Source organism: Barbus barbus (genome assembly GCF_936440315.1).
Source record: "Barbus barbus genome assembly, chromosome: 1".
Lineage (NCBI taxonomy): Eukaryota > Metazoa > Chordata > Actinopteri > Cypriniformes > Cyprinidae > Barbus > Barbus barbus.
Genome location: NC_136729.1, coordinates 41,278,037 through 41,301,311, shown reverse-complemented (window position 1 = coordinate 41,301,311; position 23,275 = coordinate 41,278,037). Strand labels below are relative to the sequence as shown.

Genomic DNA, 23,275 nt, shown 5'->3' with positions numbered 1-23,275 from the left:
ATGGCATTCATATTTGTTGATATCTTACCACTTCGGTGGGTAATAAATGTAAATTTTTGTAAAGAGGAAAACGGTTGAAAAGTACGAGCTCAAATGAGTGTTGGAAGAAATAATTGGCTGAATAAATATTAAATATATCAAAAGCAAAACAACTTCAAAATCACGTTTTAATTCATTTGGCAGTCATATATATATACAATATGAGAAAAATAATTGAAAAAGTGACAAATAATTGCTGTCTCCAATTACTAAATACTAGCATTTAAAAAAATCTAGATTCGTTTTAAATAGTTTTAAGATTAACAATATTTCTCATGATCTGAGAGCATCTTTACTAGTACCAGTCAGTATATAATTCATAATCTAAGTTAATTGATTGCTTGTGTTGGCAAATTCAAGGCTCATCCCATTTTTATCCAAAAGGAAAACATCATAACCATTACGTACAATGCATCATTACACATTATGTCAAAATCCAAGACACTAGGGCCCGGTTTCACAGACGGGTTTAGACTAAACCAGGATTAGATCAAAGCTCAATTAGGACATTTAAGCCATTTTTATAAACGTGCCTTAGAAAAAAACATTGCTGGTGTGCATTTTGAGACCAAACAAAGGCACTGATTTTTTTTAAGATGAGTCAGAGCAAGTTTCTTGCAACTGAAACAGCTCAGATTTATATTTTAGTCCAGGACGAGGGTAAAGTGCTGCAATGATTCGCGTTAGTTATCTTCACCACCAGAGGGCAACATCAAACAACATACAATTGTCTTGCTTTTACAATTCATTACGATAAATTCTTATCGCTGCACACTAATGCAATTATTTAAAGTTGACGACTTGACTTTCCTTGCTGTTAAAGAAGCGATTCGCAGCGGAAGTGTGTTTGGTTCGGTGTCCGCGCGCTCGATGATGCTCCGGGGTTCAGCGCATAACGTCATCCCGAGCAGAGCGGTGCGCATGCTCAGGAGCGAGCGCCGAGGACCGAGAGCAGCTGTAACGTTACCGGAGGAGGCCACAATGCGACTGGCGCTCGGGGCTCCTGTCTTGGTCCGTATCCGCAATGGCTGCGCAGAGTGATCCGGAGAGCTCGTACTATGCGCTCCTCTAGACCCACAAACAGAAGAGCACAAGCGGAGCCGTCTCAAAATGAGCACCGGATTCAGCTCGAGCTCCTGCCGCTTCGCGGATTATTTCGTGGTCTGCGGTCTGGACACCGACAGCGGCTTAGAACCAGACGAGCTGTCCGGTAAGAACCGAGGCTGTTTAGGACACATTTATCTGCTTTTATTGTGTATTGCCGTATACTTATGTGATTAATCGATCTTGTGTGCTACAATAAATAGCGAGCACTGTTATAATTACACCAAATACGCTAAAATGGCTTTACAGTATGGTGGACGTGCGCAATATTCAACACAAGAGTGCTGAGATTTATGTTATTATATTATATATTCATAGACGTTGGACGTGCAAACTAAAATTTGGCGTGTTATATATAGTTGACCTTAAAAGACCCTTTGATTTGTCAACAGATTTTATTTCTTTCATTGAGAAATTCTTATTCTAATGAATTAAACTCAGCAGAAGATAAAGAGCTCCTTCATTTATATTATTTATACAGGCATAAAACATAACCCAAAGCAGGAACACATTAGAGAACGACATTAATTAACATATATTCTGCAAAGTCTTGTTTCGGTTATATTTGTGTTGACTTGGCGTGTACAGTAGATTTTATACCTTCATAAACAGTTTGTTTCCAGCATGCATCAAAACAAGGTTTTATTATTATGTAATCTGCTCAGACTATTCCAACCTGACAATTTATTATGATCAATTCCTTCATCAGTCAAGTAGCATCAAGTAACATAAAATAATTGTCTAAATGTATATTTAAACAAATTTACTCCGACTGTACCGGAGTACAGTGGATCATTTACACTATCCTCTCATCTAAACGGCTCTTTCAAGCAGCACGTGAAGAGGTATTGGGCGAGAGTGCAGATTTCCTGTGGTTTCGGGCTTCCTCAACTTGCATTTTCTGTTTTGGTAGATTTCCACTGCTGTAATCAGAGCCTCAGTTTCCTCTCAAATGTTCATGGATTTTTGTGAAGAAGGGTTCTGTTGCATCAGAGTCAGCGGGAGATAGTTGTGCTGCTCCATGAACTGCACCAGTTTTAAATCATATGTAAAAGGTGAAACACTGTGGATCAGTTACTGAATTTTGTTTGTTGAATTGAAGTTTCTGGAAATTCAATTTATGGGTAGTTTCTGTTAGCAGAATTGGGCCGGTGGTTTGGATGGATTTGATCTTGGCCCCTCCACCAAAAAATAAATAAATCTAAATTTAATTTTTATTGTTTTATTACATTTTTGCAGCACGTGTCAAAAGAAATATAAAAGTTTAAAATAATTTATAATAACAACATATTATGTAAATATTAAAATGTACATATACAATTCATATTTTTATAAATATGATACATTGTTATAAACAGTACTATTACCTGTTCTAACCTGTTTCCCAGACTGTCGCAAATCTGGCATGTAATTTGTGACATTTAAATCTGCCGAATTCACAATAACAGTGTTCAGTGCACATCAGAAAACCAGAAATTAAAGTTTGCAAGGCCTAAAACACTTGTACATGATCAACATGTACAAGATAACAAGTTAGACAATGGTTTCACACTGGCCCCTAGTCATTTAGGTATCAGCGTTCTTGTGTGTTTTGTTAGAGAGTATGATTATACTGTTAGATGTTTGTCGTGTGAGTCTTGGAGCAGCTTGCAATCATACATATCTGTTGGGGGTTGAATGCATTGATGAGCAATTATACATTTAGAGATGGCTGTAGTAAAACTGACCCTGTAGTGAAAGTGACTGGTGTCCAAAATGACGTGGCCTCTGGGGAAGAGCCCGATCAATGGAGCGTGTCCCACCCGTACCCTAAAGACAAAGAGAGGTCACTGAGATTCTCTGGGGAGAACAAAAAGCCATAAATTCTTAAAGAAGCATCTAGTCACAGTGTTGTAGCAAGATTTGACAAAAAAGTTTTTAAAAAAGGAGATTTGGAATTTAAAAAATGTAGTTGTTTTAAAATGTCATTTGAAAGGTTTTAACATGTCACTGTTTTAAGCACGTGATTGGGTAACATTCTTTGAGTCTGTGTTGGCCTAGTTAGCTGGGGACTGAAAGTGCGAACATGCTGTTTTTTAGAGGAAACGAGTCAGTCAGGTTTTTTCTTTGTCATGCAATTGATAATTGTAGTCAGTTTTCTGGGGGGTTTTTTTTTGGTTAAAACTTTTACAAAAAAGGTACTGTAGGAGTACCATGTTACATTGATGCTATCAAATAGTAATAAGATTATACTTTTGACATTTATTTTGTGACACAATTTCTATATGATATATATATATATATATATATATTACCTATGGCTATGTTATATGGAAAAATATTTAATTACATATTGCTCTTATTTAATTTTTTTTTACAAATAAAACACTTTAAAATAATTATTTAAAGCAGAACTGACACACACACACACACACACACACATATATATATATATATATATGTATATATATATATAAAAATATATTAGGGGTGGCACGGTACACAGATGTCACGGTTCGGTACGTACCTCGGTTCGGGGGTCACGGTTCCATACGATTTCGGTACAACAGGAAAAAAACAACACAAACTACAAACTGCTCGGATTGAGTTGGGCAGGTCATTCCACCAGATGGGAACAGTTAATGAAAAAGTCTGTGAAAGTGTTTTTGTGTGTCTTTGGGATGGTACAATAATGCGTTGTTCACTTGAAGAACGCAAGCTTCTAGAGGGCACATAAATCTGAATTAATGAATTTAAGTAAAGGGGTGCAGAGCCAGTGGTGGTTCTGTAGGCAAACAGAACCTTGAATTTGCCTTGAATTTAATGCGAGCAGCTATTGGTAGCCAGTGCAAATTGATAAACAGGCGTGACATGCATTCTTTTTGGCTCATTAAAGATTAATCTTGCAGCGGCATTTTGGATTAATTGTAGAGGTTTAATAGAATTGGCTGGAAGACCTGCCAAGAGAGCATTGCAATAGTCAAGTCTGGACAGAACAAGAGCCTGAACAAGGAGTTGTTGCATGTTCCGAGAGAAAGGGCCTGATCTTCTTAATATTGTATAATGCAGGACCGGGCAGTTTTAGCAATGTGGTCTGAGAAATTCTGCTTATCATCAATCACAACTCCAAGGTTTCTGGCTGTTTTTGAAGGAGTAATGGTAGATGAGCCTAACTGGAAGGTGAGATTGTGATTAAGCGATGGGTTAGCTGAAACTACAAGCAGTTCTGTCTTAGCTAGGTTGAGTTGAAGGTGATGGTCCATAATCCAGCAACAAATGTCAGTTAGACACACTGAGATGCGAGCAGCTATCATTGGATCATCAGGATGGAATGAGAGGTAGAGTTGAGTGTCATCAGCATAGCAGTGATATGAAAAGCCATGTTTCTGAATGACAGAACCTAGTGATGCCTTGTAGACAGAAAAGAGAAGTGGTCCAAGAACTGAGCCCTGAGGCACCCCAGTAGCTAGATGTTGTGACTTGTGTGTGTGTGTGTGTGTGTGTGTGTGTGTATATATATATATATACAGACAGCTGCTTAAAAATACACACACACACACTTTGGTCCACTTCAAATGTTGACTACTGTATATAAAACTAATACACATACACACACACACTACTAATATACATACACACTCTCATATCCTGCTTGCACAAAAAATACAATTAAAAAAATAGTATTTTTATCATGATACAGTGACGGCAGAAGGAGGGTCTGTTTTTCAACATGACTTGTTTACTTGTTGACTTTTACTTGTTGATCACTTGATCATTTACTTGTTACAAACCTGTATGCCTTTCTCTCTTCTGCAAAACACAAAAGAGGATATTTTGAAGAATTTTGAACAGTTTTGGTGACTATTGACATTCATTGTATGGACAAACAAACAAACAAACGCAAACCATGTGAGCGTCCCGTGATCCTTTACCGATACTCTCTTCCCACTGGCGATGGGAATACTGTGCTTTGCTGAAGTGTTAGCATATCTCTTGGCAGAGAGACTGAAAATAAGAGCCATTGTCATTCCTTGCATTTCTCAGTTGGGCCAGACAGTTGGGCTTGATTTAACTGTAATGAAAAACATCCATTAGACCGTTAAAAGTGGGTCACTCACTATTGCACTCAAGCACATTTAAGAGCACCTCAATTTTCCAGTGTTAAGTTGCCCTCCTTAAATTTTAGGTTAAATGAGGACAAAACAGAATAAATATTTGTCCTAGGTGGGAAGAAAAAACTTACTAAAGTTATCACATAAGCATCCAGTCAGTAAAGATGTGTAAGTACATAAAATTGGCTTCATTTTGAGTAGACATCAATGAAAGTAATGACAACTTATAATTTAGAGAGTCAGATGATGATTTGTCAGACTAATTTAAGACATAGCTGATAATTAATGAGTAATTTGACTGAGAAACTGGCTTATAAGAGTAATTTGTTTGTGAATCACTAGTAACACTTTTTTGGCAGCCTGAGGACAACATAATAGAAAGTTATGTTATCTTGTAAATCTTATATTTTTTTTGCAGTACGCTTTTTTTTATCTCATCATGTTCAATTCTCACAGCAAGCTCACAGATCGGGGAAAATCTTTGTTTTGCCTTTGTACTTGAGATTCAGAAAAGCATTGAAGGAAACACTGAACTGTAGAGATTTGGATAAAAATTCCTTGTAGATTTTTGAAAAATAACTGTTCATATCATCTAATTTCAGTTATCTACTGGGACTGTTTTAAGGGACACATCTGTTCCTGTTCTGTAAGCAGCCCTTTTTGTGAGGTTTTGTGTCTGTGGCCTTAAGTAACTCTTGATTGTATGTTCCTCCCACTTCCTGTCCCCTTTAGCAGGTTACCATCACCAGATATTCACAAACAGCAAGAACGACAAAGAGAATACAGTTTGCAAAGATTTGTGTTTGCTCTGCACATTAAATGGTAGTGTGAAGTGTGTTTAGACAAACATATTTTTGAGATGTCATGATGCCGTTTAGACCAATGAAGTTAGCGGGCGTCTCTCAGTTAGTTAAACATCACCAGTGCTAACTGATACTTGCAGTAGCACTGCTTTGAAGAGACCTCATACTTTATTCCCTTGTTCCCAAAGTACACATTAGCATATTTTTTAAAAGAGTGCAAATGTATAAATAATGTATTTTACATTCAGATTGCACTTAAGTATATTCTTTTAACGTTTTCAGAAACTTACTTGCAATTAAAAGGAAATGTGTTAGTTTAAATTTATATTAAATGCAATTAGTTTAACTTAAGAGTGCTGTTTTGACCCAGTTAAAGGGATAATGCACCCAAAAAGATGACATCATTTTAATTTTTTGAAGAACTGAGAGCCTGATCTCACAGCAATTCATACATATTTTACGAGGGGGCTAATTCGTACGAATTCGTACGATTTTTGCTAAATCGTACATATTTTACGAGTTGCCAATTCGTATGAATTTGTACGAATGACCTACCCCGCCCCTAAACCTACCCGTCACTGGGGTTTAGACAAATGGTACTAAATCGTACAAGTGAGGTCGTACGAATTCGTACGAATTTGCTACCTCGTAAAATATGTACGAATTGGTTGTGAGAGTGTATTTTCTTTTTTTTCTTTTTTTTTTACAGGGGTTTGTGGATCAGATTTTTTGGAACTGAAAGTTTAAATGAGGTTCACTTGTGGTTCTTCCTTTCCTTGGAACTTCCAGAGTTACTCAGCAGTAAACCCTGGTGTTTTTTTGTGGCGATGTTCTGAATCAGTCAGTGTTTTTTTCTTTGTTAGCTGATAGTGTTAAATAGATGTGCACACTCCTCAGGGGTAAACTTTTGTCATGTTTAATCAAGTGTCACTCTTGTATTTGTGTTGGGACCCTTGTAATCAAAGCAACCCTGGGTTTATTTGTAAGTAGCAGGGTGGATTTTATTGTCTTTAGTTTTGATTTAATGGATGAACAGCTTAGGTCTGTTCACAATCACAAAGCAGATAAGATCATTGCATCTCATGTCCCCTTTCATGCTTAATTACTTTTGTATCTACAGCTTAACATGGATGATTGTCAATGTAGAATGCCTTGTGGGAACTTATGCTGGAGCTTTTTCATTCATTATTATAATTTATTTTTTTTGCTCATCAAAAGAGCTTCAGTAGGAGTTATGATAGTGGGAATATTTCCTGCATTTAATCTCTTACCCAAAACCTAAATCCTAAATACTTTAGTTTTGACGTGACATATTTATATGCTTAGTGTATGCATACAGCTGCACAGCAAAGTATCATGGACCATAAACTACAACAATGGCTTGTAAAACTAAACATTTTCAAAATACTATAGCAACATTTATGCAAAATGATACTATGTTGTTGTTGTTGTGCGTATCATAGTAGTTTGGAAATAAAATGTCCGGTGAGTGGTACAAAAAGGATCTATCATGTTTGGAAACAATGTATCACATACTGTAAACCTTACCATAGACAAAACCAGTAGTGTTAACAAAAGGAAACATAACATAACACGTTAGCTGAATCAACCATGCCGTTGTAGCTTGCTTCTACAAATCTTTGAGCTCTTTTATCATGAGTCTTGCTTGACTGATTTGGTACCCATTTGCTCTTCTTTGCAAGTGCAATGCTGTACCAGGTGCGCTACCGAGCAAGTTTACATCAATAAATCCATACATTTAGCTGGTTATGTGATGCAAATATGAAAATGTATTAGTTTACAAATGCATAATGGTAAAAGTGTTTGGAGATCTTACTATAATAATGTGCAAGTAACCTCACATTATTATTAATCTATAGTCTGCCCGTGCATTTTTAATTTGTGTTAAAATTATTAACAGTTTTTTTTTTTTTACAGTAGCCAGTGTTCATTTCAGCTGGAAATTCATTGTATTTTTATTTATTTATTTTTTATAACTTCTGTTATGTCACTGATCAAATGAATGCTGGTAAGTGGGGCTGCAGACTAACATACATTACTTGTATTCCCAACGCAACCTTAGATTACCTGCGATACTCATAATATATTTTTTTTTTATGAGATTTCTCATCCTCTGTCCTGTTGCTTTTGCATAAAACAGCAGTAATTCCAGAATGCTGCAAAGTTGGTGACAAAACCCTCTTTTATTCCCAATGACAGGGCACAGGGTGAGGGCTTCATTAGCATATGCATGGGAGGCCCTGCTGGCAGAGCGTTTTGATTGGCTGGCTCACAGCCTGGGTGCACCGTCAGGCCCTCAGTACACTGAGGACAGGCAGCTGGGCTCGACACACACTCGCACACATACAGAGTTAAACACTGTCCCCCAGGAGTTCCCATGCACCCCGTCTCTTGAGCTCTTTCTCAATGACATCACTTTGAAAGAGCACTCCTTTGAGCTCCTTGGACTGTGATTAGTCATTAATATAGCATGCATGATAAAGACGTTTTTAAGAGTGGCTTTACTGGATAATTTTTATGCTTCGCTCTTCATTGAGAACACAATAACCAAACATTCATGTAAAGAGCAGTCCAGCCATAGCCATTTCATAGAACACCATGTAATTACAGAGATTAGCTACAATTGTCTTTAACCATGTATGTAGTCTGTTTGTTCCTGTGTAAAAATGAGCTCATTTATTCTCCAACAATAAAATACCCCTACTACACCTGTACACCGCATCCTAGGGTGCTTTTTGGAACAGTTAAAGGCATATTTTACCCAAAAATGAAAATTCTGTCGTCATTTACTTATCTCGTTCCAAATAGTGCCTTGCACACCTAAATCATTCATACAGTATATGTACTCCGAAAAAAGTCCAAATGATCCCAGAAAATCCCACACACTACTTAAACTTGCATTATTACAAAGTGTTATTAGCTTAGCAACATTTTGTTCAATTAGTCACCCTCAGGCTCTTCTGTGGAATACAAAAAAAATAAATTTTGAAAGGTACAGGTTTGGAAATATGTAAGTCAGTAGATGATGACACAATTTTCAAATGCCTCGTTTATAATGGTTTTTGTTGTTTTTGTCTCGTCGTGTCGGGACACGGCATCACAACATGGTAAGGGGCGTAACATTTCCATCTCACGCTTGAGGTATTCGGCCAGTCACAACGCACTGGATAGCTGGCCAATCAATGCCTCGCTTTTCAGACCGATGAACTTTGTAAAAATCAATGCGTTTCAGAAAGGCGGGGCAAAGAGAAGCAACAATAATGTACAGTATGTGGAAAATAATGTGTTTTTAATGTGTCAAAACAGTCGTGAATTCCAAAAAAACTGAAGTTGCCTGAAAAGAAAAGCAACCGTAGCATGCTGTTCAATGTAAATTTCTGTAATCTTGTCCAAATGGTACATTTGAGGTGGAGTGTCTTGTCTAAAATATTATATCATGATATGACTAATTTGAGACAGTGTGAGTATCGGTACCCTGCTGATAAAACAAACAAAAAAACAATAGAAACCGTCACAGAAATTCTTATAATTTCCATAAAAACCAATACAAAATTCCTTTTTGTTTTGGGCATTATTTCAATAGGAATTACTGTTGTTCTATTGGTTGCCATCTGCTAGACTACATCCCACCAATAGAATGCATCAAATACCAGTAGACACCATTATACATTAAAACCAATACAATTCCCATTATAACCATTAAATCCATTACATTTTCTATTGTGTTATGGGAGGGATTCTACTGGTTTTTTTTTTGTGTTTTTTTTTCTGCAGGGAGGGTATTTCTACTATTACAGAATTACTGAATTTCACAGGAAAGATTTATTTTTTTATTTTATAAATAAAGAACTGAATTTCTTAATAGTCAATATTTTCTAATATATTTTCTAATAGTCAATTATTAAAGTATTACATGTTACGCGGTCTGATTCATTCATTTTTAAGTATTTGGGATTTTAAGAACAAGTGGGAAATATGCTGAATCTTTCATTTCATCCAAGTGAAATTGGCAAGCAGTTATTTACATTCGTTTCAAACGCGGAGCCAGGTGCGAGTGGACACAGGTTGCGCACGTGCGTCAGGCCTAGTCCATATTGCCAGATGCGCCCGTGAGAGACTTGCGGAGCAGAACCGGGCGCGAGACCGTGAGTATAAAAGAGCATTACGTGGGGCAGAGCGGAGCTTACTAATAAAAACATCTAAAAATGTATCTTTTATTCTCCAGTACTGAAAGCAGAACCGATAAGGGAGCTCTTGATATGCGTTGTGACGCAGCTCTTGCAAATTACCTTTTTGGTTCGTTGTCTGTCATTTCAAAGCTGAAGTTACATATGTTTTCTTTAGTTTTCTTCGTATACGCCCACCCTTTTTAAAAGGTGGGCGTATACGAAGTTGGTTAGAGCAGTGCTGATCGGGGAGAACGGAGGTGCGCTCACTCTATCGGTTAGTAAGACCACCACTCAAGGCTGGCAATCATGCAAATGCTCTGGAACAGAGTTGTATCGCGTCCACATCGCAGGCTTTGCGATTAGCAAATCGCAACGTCTCAAATCGCGATTGCGATTCGATTTCGATTAATCGCACAGCCCTAGGCTGCATTTACATTACATGGTTCAAGTGACCCAATTCCATTTGTTCCTCTCATGTGGCACAGATCAGATATGACCCATGAACACATAAATAGGAAAAAGCACACGGATACATACATGTAGCACATGCACTTGCTTCTGGCGTGTAAACGGACAGGTTGGATATTCCCCTGTCAATGCGAGTCGTATGTAATTGAAAAAGCGATGGTGCCGATTGGCGTCAACTCAGGTGGATGCTTTTCCGGGCAGTGTTGCCAAGTCTGCAGTTTTCACGCTAAATTGGGCTACTTTTACACTGTTGGTGAAGGTTGTTTTTTAGGTCGTGGGTTAAAGTGATCGCCCCTGGAATGGGATTTTGATGGGATGGACCCCTGACAGAGGGGAAAACCATGGAAAAGATGTGATTGGGCTAGTTCTGATTAGCCATTGAACTGTTTCACTCACTGGAAACCCTGATTTTTGGTCAGTACGTCTACCTTGGGTTCTTTTACCAAGTGTACAGTGTAAATGCAGATATCAAACATGGGCCACTTTTAAATGAAGGTTTAATCTGATCATCAAATAAATAATATATAGTCAACAAATCGGAATTGGACATCGATGCGGCCAAAGTGACACTGTAATTGTTCTATATTTTCTAATATAAGATGATGTAACTTTAAGTAACTGAATGTTTCCATTTGTTGAAATAAAGAATATATTTCAGTGAGTAAAATAGGAGAATTGCAAGATGTTGCAAGTTACCCTAAACTTACATGCATGCAGTAATGGTAACAAATGAGTAGATTTTGAGCACAGTGAGCAGAAAGCAATGAAACATCAAGGGAAATAGACAAGAGGCAGCTTGGGTTTGGTTTGGACTTAGTGAACTTTTAAAATATGCGGGGGTTAATTTTCACAGGAAAACGTCATCTGCCATCTGTTACTCCTCTTCTCTGAAATCCATTTGCTCTCTTTGTGCCCCTGTCTTTGCTCACACATAGATGTAGGCTAACCCGCTATCTCTCTCTGGGCTCCACATTCATTTGACGACATCGCACTGCAAGGATCAACATTGTGTCATCACATCAACTCCAGTCCAATTATTCTTAAATACCCAGGTTTGGGTATTTCTTTTCAATATTTTCCTGCAGCTGTGTGGATTAATATTCAAAGCTAAAGTCATGTGATTGGGAGCTATTGGTACTTCAGGGCCCATCACTGCTGGTTTAGAAATATTAACTCCGTAAACCCTGACATATGAAATAATAGTCTGAAAAAAAAAAATTATTTTATTTATTAATGGAACAGTTCCTTTACACAAAATTTGTAAGTTTGCATATGTGTTTACAGTATAATAACGTGTTCCAAAATTTTACTAAAAGGCCTTTTACTTTAAAAAAGCATAAAGTATCAATCAGACAACAGAAGCTATAGATTGTGTACAACAGGTTTTCAGCAAAGTTTTGATCAAGCTGATAATTCAAAGGCCTTAGAAATTTGCCTATCAAATGTGGTATGGTAGGCTATATAGGGTTCATTTTGTTCTTTCCTGTCTGAAGTGGGCATCACTAAAGAGCTCTTTTCCTCACAGAGCTCATGCATTCACGTCAGGCCTGTAGCCTCTGGCTGTTCTCTGGCCAACAGACGCAAAGCTTTCAGCCACCATACACAAGTACTTTATAAGATAAGCTTTATCTCTTCCCTCATAGCCTAGAAACATGAAAACAGTTTGAGTAAGAAAACAGTCCAACTTTTCCCTATATTAAATCAAATTAAAACATTTTTTCAGTTAAAAGTCACCATGCATGAATATCATTATGCATAAATGAAACACTCAAACGTCTCAAGTCGCTGGGGTATATTTGTAGCAATAGCCAAAAATACATTGTATGGGTCAAAATTATTGATTTTTCTTTTATGCCAAAAATCATTAGGATATTAAGTAAAGATCATGTTCCTTGAAGATATTTTGTAAATTTCCTACTGTAAATATATCAAAACTTAATTTTTGATTAGTAATATGCATTGCGAAGAACTTAATTTGGACAACTTTAAAGACAATTTTCTCAATATTTAATTTTTTTTTACAATCTTAGATTACAGATTTTCAAATAGTCGTCAAATATTGTCCTATCCTAACAAACCATACATCAATGGAAAGCTTATTTATTCAGCTTTCACTTTTATTTAGAAAAATTGATCCTTATTACTGGTTTTGTGGGGTCACATATATTTCATAAAATTGCAGAAGTTAGCGAACACGGTGATGCATTGATTAAGTCCTGATGGAAAAAAATCAAGTCCTGTCCTACATGCTTTTATTTTTTCATTCAAGAAACCGTTTCACTCAGATTTACGGCACAATAAGGAAAAAGACAACTTTCATTTCATGCACAATATATATTTATTAAAAGGTAGGTAAAATTACTATCCATGGGACAGAACGAAAACAAAAAACCGAATAAATCTAGTTTAACATGTATTGTGGGTGTTTCCATTGTATAGGACTGAATGGTTTGTTGAACCACTTATTTTAATGTGGTCGATTTGTTATCTATCTGCTCTTTCCCAAATGCAGTCAGAATAAAGGTCTGGTTTATTTTCTAAAGCACTGACCTTTCCGGAAACCACAGCGCCTTGTCACATTATACAGTGTGTTTTCCCCCTCTGCATCATTTCATGGTTTCTTACGGCTCTGATGCTCTTTGTGAAAGTACCAAAGCATTTTACAGGGGTCATTTCATGAGGAATCAACCTTTGAAAAAAATTCCAAACAGAATAATATCTCACATATTTGTAAATCAATTTTTCGAGCTGTTTTATAAGAAATAAAAACAAATAAAATCACTGTGTATGGGCTCCAATCAGCCGCAAATACAAATAATAATAATGAAGAAAAAATAATAGAAATAAACTTATTGAAAGGTAGAACCACTAAGAACCATTGAGAATATATTTGGGGCCTGTTTGAATCTGGCACCCTTTGCCTCTTGTAGTTAAGTGCTTTGGCTGTTTGGTTTGCTTGTCAACTGCGGTGCTTGTCACCTTGGCCTTATTAATCTGTCTGCAGTTCATAATATCTAATGCTTGTTTGCTGTCGACAAAATGATGAGCATTTAGTTTTTCATTGGCTTCACTGCCGTTGGCTCATCCTCACTTGAACTCGGGCCTTTTGTGCTGATAGTCCCATGACTGAAACAAATCATGTGTGAGGCGCTGGCAGAGAATTAACAAGGCAGATGAACCATGACAAAGTCTTTTCATTCATCAGAGCTGATTGCTTTTCTACCCTCTGCCCGCGGCACTGCCTCTGCATTCATGCTTAGGATATTAGAGAGAACATGGAAGGCCTTCCCATTAATCATTATGAGATGATCACGCATATTGTGAGTTTCACATGGAGATGGATACTGGTGACCACAATTAGCTTGCAGTACATTCTATATAAGGATTTGTGAAATAAAACTGGGCTTAATATGGTTAACATTCTGAGTTAGATATGCTTCTATAATGCATATAAACAAAATATTTTATGGTTGACATCGGGTGTCTTTGATAAATGATAATAAATTGTTTAATAATGGTACTGTACAATAATACATTTTTTTACTAAATTGGTTTTGGTTAATGCCAAAGTTTTTCAATGTAGAATTTTGAGTGATCCACAATTTCCAGAATTCCAAAATTTTCTGTAAGTTTTTACTCTGCAAATTCTGCAAGAAATCCCTCCCCCAATATTACTTGAACCATTTTACTTTCCGAAATTAGGCTCAAATTTTATATATATATAAACATATTATACTACAAATTTTGTCCATACATTGTTTAGGAGTGGCTCCATAAAATGTAGCTTTTTTTGTTTTTCGTTTACATATAGTGTGTCACTATTAATTTTTTGTTTTTCATTGGAAAATTAAAAGCATTGTTGCATAACTTTTGTTTATTGATACGGTTGGTATTGTAACTAATTGCACCACAAATATGGATGCAAACCTACCAAATTTCTTAATGGCTGCATAACCACTTCAAATATGCATTAAATATGAAAATATCTGAATAATTTAGTGATCTGTCATCAATTATTATTGCATATGTCACACTGTATGAGATATTAGTCTCACCATATTATAATAATCTATTATCCTAGTATTATTGTAGTAAAGATAAATAAAATGTATTAAAAATGTATCTCAGTGTCATTAAGCATAAAAACATCTTGTTTGGGTCTTTTGGACTTAATTATATTGAAGGTAGAGCAGAGGCTTTAAAGCATCCTCATAATATGATATCACACATGCCAGTCAATCTCAACTAATGCCAGTGTTTTTCTTAAAGGTCATGATGAATAAAAAGTGTAAGAATCTATTATTTCATCCAGGAAAAAGTTTTTTTTTTCTTTAAGTGAGAGTTGAAAGCTGAAATTTTTTTTAATAATTAAATAACTTGGATATCCACACACGAAGATTCAATTTCTCAGGCGTTATGTAACGTTCCCCTAAGAGTTTGTAGTGTTACTATCTTTTAATAGTTTTATTCCAATTCTCAATTGAATCTTATATTTATATATTTTACACATATCATAAAGAAGTCGAGTGGATAGAGAGCAAGAACCTACATGGGAACTAGATTGTCATGGAAAATGACAGATAAGAAACATTAATAAAATCCATAATTAAGCAACATACATATTGTAGCATGTTGTCATATTATGATTGTGATGTTGTCTCTGGTGGTTCCTTGTACGGTAGCTTGACACTAACAGTGTTTAAACCAGCCCAGCAGCCATTAGTGTTTGTGTTGGTTAATTCCACACATTCCTGGTCTTATCCCTGTAGTGATCCCAGACTGGTGAAACCATCGGGTCAGATTTGTTGCTTGTCCTTTAAATGCCACACATAAAGAATCCATTAACTCTCTAAAAACACGGCGTCCCTAAAGATTGGTGACAAATAAACACATTCGTACCCTCCGCTTAAACCTGAACACATTCCTCAGGGAAATATCCACTAGTCTGTTCTTGTTGCATCAAGGCTGTATTGTTCATTGTCAGAGTCAGATCTGTTAAATATCTTACACTTTCTCTGATATGGAAGCCGAAACGCTTTAAATTACTCAGTTTTTGCTGTGTGGGCAGCAGAGGAGAGGAAAACACCTGTGACATTCATGTGTGAGCGCACCACCTTCAGTCTCAGTTGTTTCAACATGCTGTGTCTAATGTGTGTGACAGCAAACAGAACTTCTCAAAACCAAAATTACACACAGTCAATCTGTAGAATCTGTGACCAGGAGGGAATTAACATGTCTGCAACAATGGACAGAATGCAATGGAATTGAACAGAGGGGTTTCATGACACTTTTAAAGGAATTGTCTACCAAAATGAAAGTTTGGTGAATATGTACTCACCTTCAGGCCATCCAAGGTGTTGATGAATTTGTTTCTTCATCTGGACTGATTTGGAGAAATGTAGAATTTCATCACTTGTTCATCAATGGATGCTCTGCAGTGAATGGGTGCCGTCAGAATGAGAGTCCAAACAGCTGATTAAAAACATGAAAATAATTCACATGTAATCCACACCACTCCAGTCCATCAATTAACTGTTGCTTCCGGCTAATTTACGAGTCAATAATATTGCTTTCTTCAGTGATAAAGTTGACTCGTCTGAATCAGGAGAGAAATATGCACAGCTCAAGCACCGTTTATAAGCAATTCTACATAATTCTAATCAAATATATTGGTGGATTTTGATGTGAGAGGACAACAGGGATTGACTTTTTTGCTGGAGCAAGCATTATTATGGAATATGTATGTATTATGGACTCATTAAAAGTTAAAGTTAAAACATCTATGATGGAGATGTTTTTTTACAAACATGCTTTCACTTCAAGATATTAGTTGATAGACTGGAGGCATGTGGATTACTTGTGGTTTATTGTGATGTTTTTATCAGCTGTTTGGACTCTCATTCTGACGGCACCCATTCACTGCAGAGCATCCATTGGTGAGCAAGTGATGAAATCCTAAATTCCTGCAAATCTGTTACGATGAAGGAACAAACTCATCTACATCTTGGAAGGCCTGAGGTTGGATAAATTTCTGCAAATTGGGTTGGGTCGACATGGTGTTGGAAAACATTTAAAAAGCAACTTGCAAATGGCTAAAGAAATCAATGTCAAATACATTTTTTTTAATATATTGATTTATTGTTTGTACATTTTACCAAAGGTTTAAACATGTAATCAAATACTTTTATATGTATATTTATTTATTATTTAAAAAATGTATTGATTTATTATTATTGTTTTGTGACAGTTAACTACAATTAATTAATAAATTGATCATTTATTCCTTAATTTTATTTTTAAGCAACACTCCTTGTCTTCCATAATGGACTTCAAGAAGTGCCCTTAATGGTGTTGTCTATGAGTAATAAGTGAAGATTACTCACCCTCCTTATGTAAGTGATTAATTGCACTGTTTTATCTTTTGTGTAGCTTTATGCCAGTATATACAGGCTACTAAATACAGAGATGTTGGCAGAGGAAATTTGGCGAGTGCAGATGCAGGTAACCCCCCACCCCCCACTATGCTCTCCACTCCTGCAGTCAATGCTCCTGTTTGTATCACAATCAACCACAGCTCGGCCTGTGCCCGCTAACCCTTAACCTTTCCACGCACCTCTTCCGCAGCACCGTTGTTTGCTCATGTGTGAGATGGCTGCGTGGTCGGGTAGCGTGGGATCACCTGTCTTCACACCCTTTCCCTCCTCAACTCCTCTTCCTCTTCCTCTCTCAGCAGCAGCAACTTATTAGCACTCCAAACTGTTTGTCAGTCACTGCTTGGGGATCTTTCGCCAAGGTTTGCTTGGTGGGCTGTAACTCCTTCACTTGGAATGATTTTCGAGGCACGTCTTTTCCACGCGTTGCAACACTTTTCTGCTTCAACTGTTCTAGCACTTTTAGCTTTGACTGGGTTTGATTTCAGTTTTTTTTGTTTTTCGCAACTTTCTAAACCAATGTCTTCTAGAAATTGTTGTATGTATTTAATATTAAGATATACACCAGTATATCACTTTTTTTGTGATGTGATTTTCTTGAATTGCCATGAAGGTTTGAGCTTTCTGAGCGTTTTCTTTTCTCTTTCTCTTTCTGTCCAAATCTCAGGTGAGAATTTTGAGCAAAGTCCACTGCGGAGAACGTTTAAATCTAAAGTTCTAGCGCACTATCCCGACAACGTGGAGTGGAACCCTTTTGATCAGGATGCTGTGGGCATGGTAAGTGACACATATAGAGGTCTACCAATATAGGCTTTTCAAAAGCTAATTCTAATTTTTAGAAAGCAGGGTGGCCACCAGCAAATAAAATGAAAATTTGCGATAGTTTTGCAATTTAATAACAGCTTTGATGCAAAAAACCTTTTCAACTACCTTATTGTACATGTCAGGGACTATATGGGACTGAAAATATGGTACTCATTTTCTGAAAGAAATTGAACAACTGTCAATTAATCTTTGCATTGAATGTTTCAAAGACTCGCTCATAATATTCAGAAAGACACTCACTGGTTGCCACATACTGGAAAAATAAGGTAACTTGCAGAAAGAGTCATCAAATTAATCAGTGAATGAAGCTGAAGTTGGTGATTTCACTCCAACATTTAGAGCAACAGTCCAACCAAAAATGAAAATTACCCCATGATTTACTTACCTTCAAGTCATCTTAGGTGTATATGACTTTCTAATTAAACGAATACAATCGTAGTTGTATTTAAAAATGTCCTGGCTCTTCCAATCTTTATAATGGCAGTGAATGGGTGTTGAGATTTTGAAGTCCAATAAAGTGCATCCATTCCATCATAAAAAGTTCTCCACACGGCTCCAGGGGTTAATTCTGAAGCGAATCTATGCGTTTGTGTAAGAAAAATATGCATCCCAGAGCCGTGTGGAGTAACAAACTAACCCCCGGAGCCATGTGGAGTACTTTTTATGATGGATGGATGCACTTTATTGGACTTCAAAATCTCAACACCCATTCACTGCCATAATAAAGCTTGGAAGAGCCAGGACATTTTTAAATGTAATTCTGAGAGCATTCGTCTGAAAGAAGAAAGGCCTTTGATGTCTTGAGGTTGAGTAAATCATGGGGTAATTTTTATTTTTGGGTGAACTGTCCCTTTAAGGCCCAGGTATGCGTCATATTCTGTGTTCCACTTCGTCTCACGCACAGTTAAGCGTGCAAGCCTTTCAAAATATACATTTTTGACCATGAGCATGGATAGATGTGGCTAGTGGCTCGTATTTTTTCAAGCACTCATATCAGAAGCAAGGACAATAGCAGACTGTGTTACTGATGAAAATTACATCACGCAGACATCCGCAAGCCGGCTCTTAGAGTAGACTGACAATTCCTGATTCCTCAAAATGACAAAAATGTGATTATTTTTGGGATCCACACCAGTCCCTCCAGTATCTTTACCCTGTCATAAAGCAGGAAGGCACTTGAGGTGGTGTTGTGTGTCATGCCTAACAACGCCCTTTTGCCAGTCTATATTTAGAATATAGCACAGCCTCCTGCAATATATCGCTTAAATATATCATATATGATATATTTAACTGTTTAATTATTTCCCTGTCAGCATTTCTAAAAAAAAGCTACCAGCCACCACCTGCATTTTTGATAATTTTCTAAAAATTTCCCTAGAAAATTTAATTGTGTGAATTTCTGAACATGCAACATGTCAAATGAAAGAACAGAACACATGCTTTTTAACAAAACAAACCGTTTTCTTCCAGCTTCATGCATTTTTATCAATACTTGAATGTAAGCAAGTTTCATGAAAAGAGCAACATTTTGAGCAAAAAGCTAAGAAAATGGCTTTGTTGTAAAACACATCATCTGGATTGGATTCAGAATGATGATCAAAACAGATGGAGTAGATCACTTCTATCAACACACCAAGCTTGCACGGTCCGATACCACTTCCTGACTCAACATTTCATTCAGTAACGTTGGGCAGTTTTGATTTATATGCTGTTTAATGTTTGATGATCATGTTATTTTGCATATGCATCTACTTGCATATGCCATCACTCTTTTTGCTGCTTCTTCACTGTGTTTTGATCCAGCTATTCAATACTATTTCAGAAGATGTGTAATAGCGCCTCCTACCATATAACAGTGAAAAGTGTGAAAATTCTGTCAATGCAGGGAAAGAGTTAATGATAGCATTTGAACTGTAATAAATATACTAAAATACACTGTTTTCAATGTTTGAAAACAGAAAATATTGCATTCTCCAGATGTCTGTTAATTGTCCAAACAAGTCACTTAATATGCATAGGCGCTATATAGCAGTGGTTCCCAAACATGTTCCTAAAGGTCTCCCAACAGTGGACATTTTGCATGTTTCCTTTGTCTGACACACTCATTTCAGGTCTTGGAGTCTCTACTAAATGTGCAGTCTTGGGGAGCCTCCAGGAACATGGTTGAGAACCACTTCTATATTGGTCTATCAAAAGAGATTCAGAGTGGCTCAAATTAAGGGAACTTGTTGAAGATCTTTTTAATATATTTGTAGAGCCTCAGATGTTTTTTGCTGTTGTTTCCCCCACAGCTCTGTATGCCAAAGGGCTTGTCCTTCCGCACCCAGACAGACATCCGCGAGCCCCAGTTCCACTCATTCATTATCACGAGAGAGGACGGCTCCCGAACCTACGGCTTTGCCCTCACCTTCTTCGAGGAGGTGACCAGCAAACAGATCTGCAGTGCTATGCAGACGCTCTACCACATGCACAATGCAGAACAGTACGACATCTTGCACACTCCCCCCACTCCTCGCAGTCCAGAAGACACCCGTCCCACCCCTCAACAACTGCACGCTGCTCCCACCTTGTCTCGGCTGCAGCGTTTCAACTCCTACGACATCAGCCGAGACACACTGTATGTGTCCAAGTGCATCTGCCTGATCACACCCATGGCCTTCGCCCAGGCCTGCAGAAGGGTTCTGGAACAGCTGCACCAGGCCGTCACCTCGCCTCAGCCTCCGCCGCTGCCGCTGGAGAGCTACGTCTACAACGTCCTCTACGAGGTCCCGCTTCCGCCGGTTGGGCGTTCCTTGAAGTTCTCGGGCGTATATGGGCCTGTGGTGTGTCAGAGACCCAGTACGGCCGAGCTGCCCCTCTTTGACTTCCCCCTGCAGGAGGTGTTTGAGCTGCTAGGTGTGGAGAACGTGCTACAGCTCTTCACCTGTGCACTATTGGAGATCCAGATCCTTCTGTACTCGCAACGTGAGTAACTACAGTATCACTCATACTTTTGTAGATTTAGTGCCTGCTTATTATTAATCTCAGCGTCAGACAAATTCCACACAAAAATGGTAAGGGGTTTATCAAAATGGCAAGCTCTAATTTGATTGTCTGGCTTTATGCAATTTCTAGGAGGGAAAGTGTCTGCAGGAAATCTGTGTTGCCAGACTCTTGTAAGGAGAAATTGGATTTGACAAAGTTACCAAGATTCGTGGCGCCTTTTGAATATGCCCAACTGGGTTTTAGGTTTAGACACTTAGTAGCTCACATGTGAAAGCCAGTTATCAAATGTTGGAGGCCTTACATCCCAGTCAAATGGTCCCTTACTGTTTAAACAGGTCGTTCTTGGCCAGAAGTGTAAAGTGTACCAGACTATTGATGAAATTCAAAAGTCTCACTACATCAGATTAGATTATTAATTAAAACTTTAGTTTTGCTGGCGACGCTGACATATAGCGGTGTTGGTAATAAACGCCAAAAAAAAAAACTTCTGTTTTGACTCACAAATACTATTGTTGTGGGTATTTGTTTCCAAAACCTAGTAAGCTGCCTACATAGACAGTATTTTAAGGCATGCTGATGTGTCTGTTCTAAACAGTTAAATTAGTCCAAATTGAAGATTGTTTTAACAGTGTTTAAGTGTGTTATGTATTTTTATTCGGAATATCATGTTAGCCTAGCTTAGTGCTAATGTGCTACTGTAAACATGCTAGCATCAAATGTCGATGGAATACTTATACATAGAGTTAGGGTTGTAGAGGAGCAGAAAAGTTTTGGTAAATTTAGTTAACTTTCTATAATTGTAAGCTTTCCAAGACATTTTGGCAGTGGCTGACTGTCGATGCTAACTAACTAAACCTTGACCCTCTGCATACCACCAACCAACTAACAAGAACAACTAATTCTGGTCTATGGCTGTAATGCAAGTTAAAGGCTATGGCTGTTTTATTCAATATGTCCTATGGACATATGCCTAATAGGAAAACTGGAAAATCTCATCAAGGTTCTATAAATTGTTAACGACTTGGCTGTAATTTGCTCAAAGTCATAAATCATTGTTCTTAATCGTCCAAAGTGAGTAAACGCAGAGACTTTAATTTAGTAAATGCTTTTTGACATAAATTAGTATTGCTCTTTGCTGCCAACGTACACGTTTTTTCACATTAAAGCTGATTTAAATCTGATGGCCTTAACCTAACCTAACAGAGTTCTGAATGAATGCCATGCAAACATTGATTTTAGCTCATTTTCTTGATTTTTGGCTTGTTCTGTTTAGTACAGGCTGGTTTTAGACAAGAGAATAAACAGGCGGTTATATTGCAGTATACTGCGACATGCTCTTTCTCTCTTTTCACACTCTCTCTCCATCTCAGTGTCCGTGTGAGCTTATCTTAGCGCTTTGTTCTCCCTCGTTCTTGTCAAACTCACAGCCCACCCTTTTCTCAGAAACACCGGGTAGTTTGCAAATTCTGTGGAGTATTTAAGCTAATATGTTTAGAAGTTGATTAAAATTGTAGGAGTCTTTCGTGTTTGTCATTGCCATATGCTTGAAGTTTTCGTACAAATTTGGCAGCATGTCTCACAATATGTCAAAATATCATTATTATATTTATGAAAATGTCACTTACGTGTACTGTCTTTGATTCACATGCTAAACACAATATAACTGGCGGTGTTTCCTGCTGCAAATCCTCAGCAGGCCATTTTAGATTGAATTTAAAGCAGCATGGGGAGATTGTTTTGCGATTCAGTGGCAGATGTACTGATTGGAGCAATTACACCAACAAGGAAGAGCAAATTACAGGAGGCAACTACAAAGCGACAGGGGGCTGGGTGGATGCATTGCTGTAGTGTTGCTTAGCAACCGTCCTCCGGATAAGGAGGATGGTGGTGATGCAGCATAAATATGATTGGCTGGAAATGACATCATCCCTTTCTGTATCCAGAAGGCTCGTGCTTGTAGCGTAATGTTTGTGGACAGTGAGAGTCCAGAATGAAAAGGACTTGATGTCATTAGGTTGAGCGTCCGCACACACACAGCAGGGTGTTGGTGCTAAAAAACAAGATAGCCTACGTTTCTCTATATATAAATACCCTGGCCCTTTCCTAGACGGGCATCTGCTGCTAGATCAATGGATGTTTGCCAGTTACTGCTCATTTCCCTATATAGACTTCGCCCTCGGTTGCAGGACTTGAATTAATATTTTATTATAAACATAATATTAATTCATATTAAATAATATTAAATAGCTTAAAATAGTTACATTTATGAAAACACATTTTCTTTAGGTAAACAAATATTCAAATATTAATATAATAATACAGGGTTTTTTTGGGGGTAC

The 23,275-nt window shown here is 37.4% G+C and overlaps 1 protein-coding gene across 1 annotated transcript in view; it reads left to right on the top strand.

The window, feature by feature from the left end:
• The first annotated feature begins 1,031 nt into the window (after window positions 1-1,031).
• The window catches only part of LOC306875317 (DENN domain-containing protein 5A-like), a 54,949-nt gene continuing 32,705 nt past the window's right edge, over window positions 1,032-23,275 (top strand). The window contains exons 1-4 of the mRNA XM_079425801.1: window positions 1,032-1,249; window positions 17,125-17,196; window positions 17,794-17,903; window positions 20,243-20,915. Coding sequence (XP_079281927.1) covers window positions 1,150-1,249; window positions 17,125-17,196; window positions 17,794-17,903; window positions 20,243-20,915 — 955 coding nt within the window. The 5' untranslated portion in view covers window positions 1,032-1,149. The remainder of the gene's footprint in view (window positions 1,250-17,124; window positions 17,197-17,793; window positions 17,904-20,242; window positions 20,916-23,275) is intronic.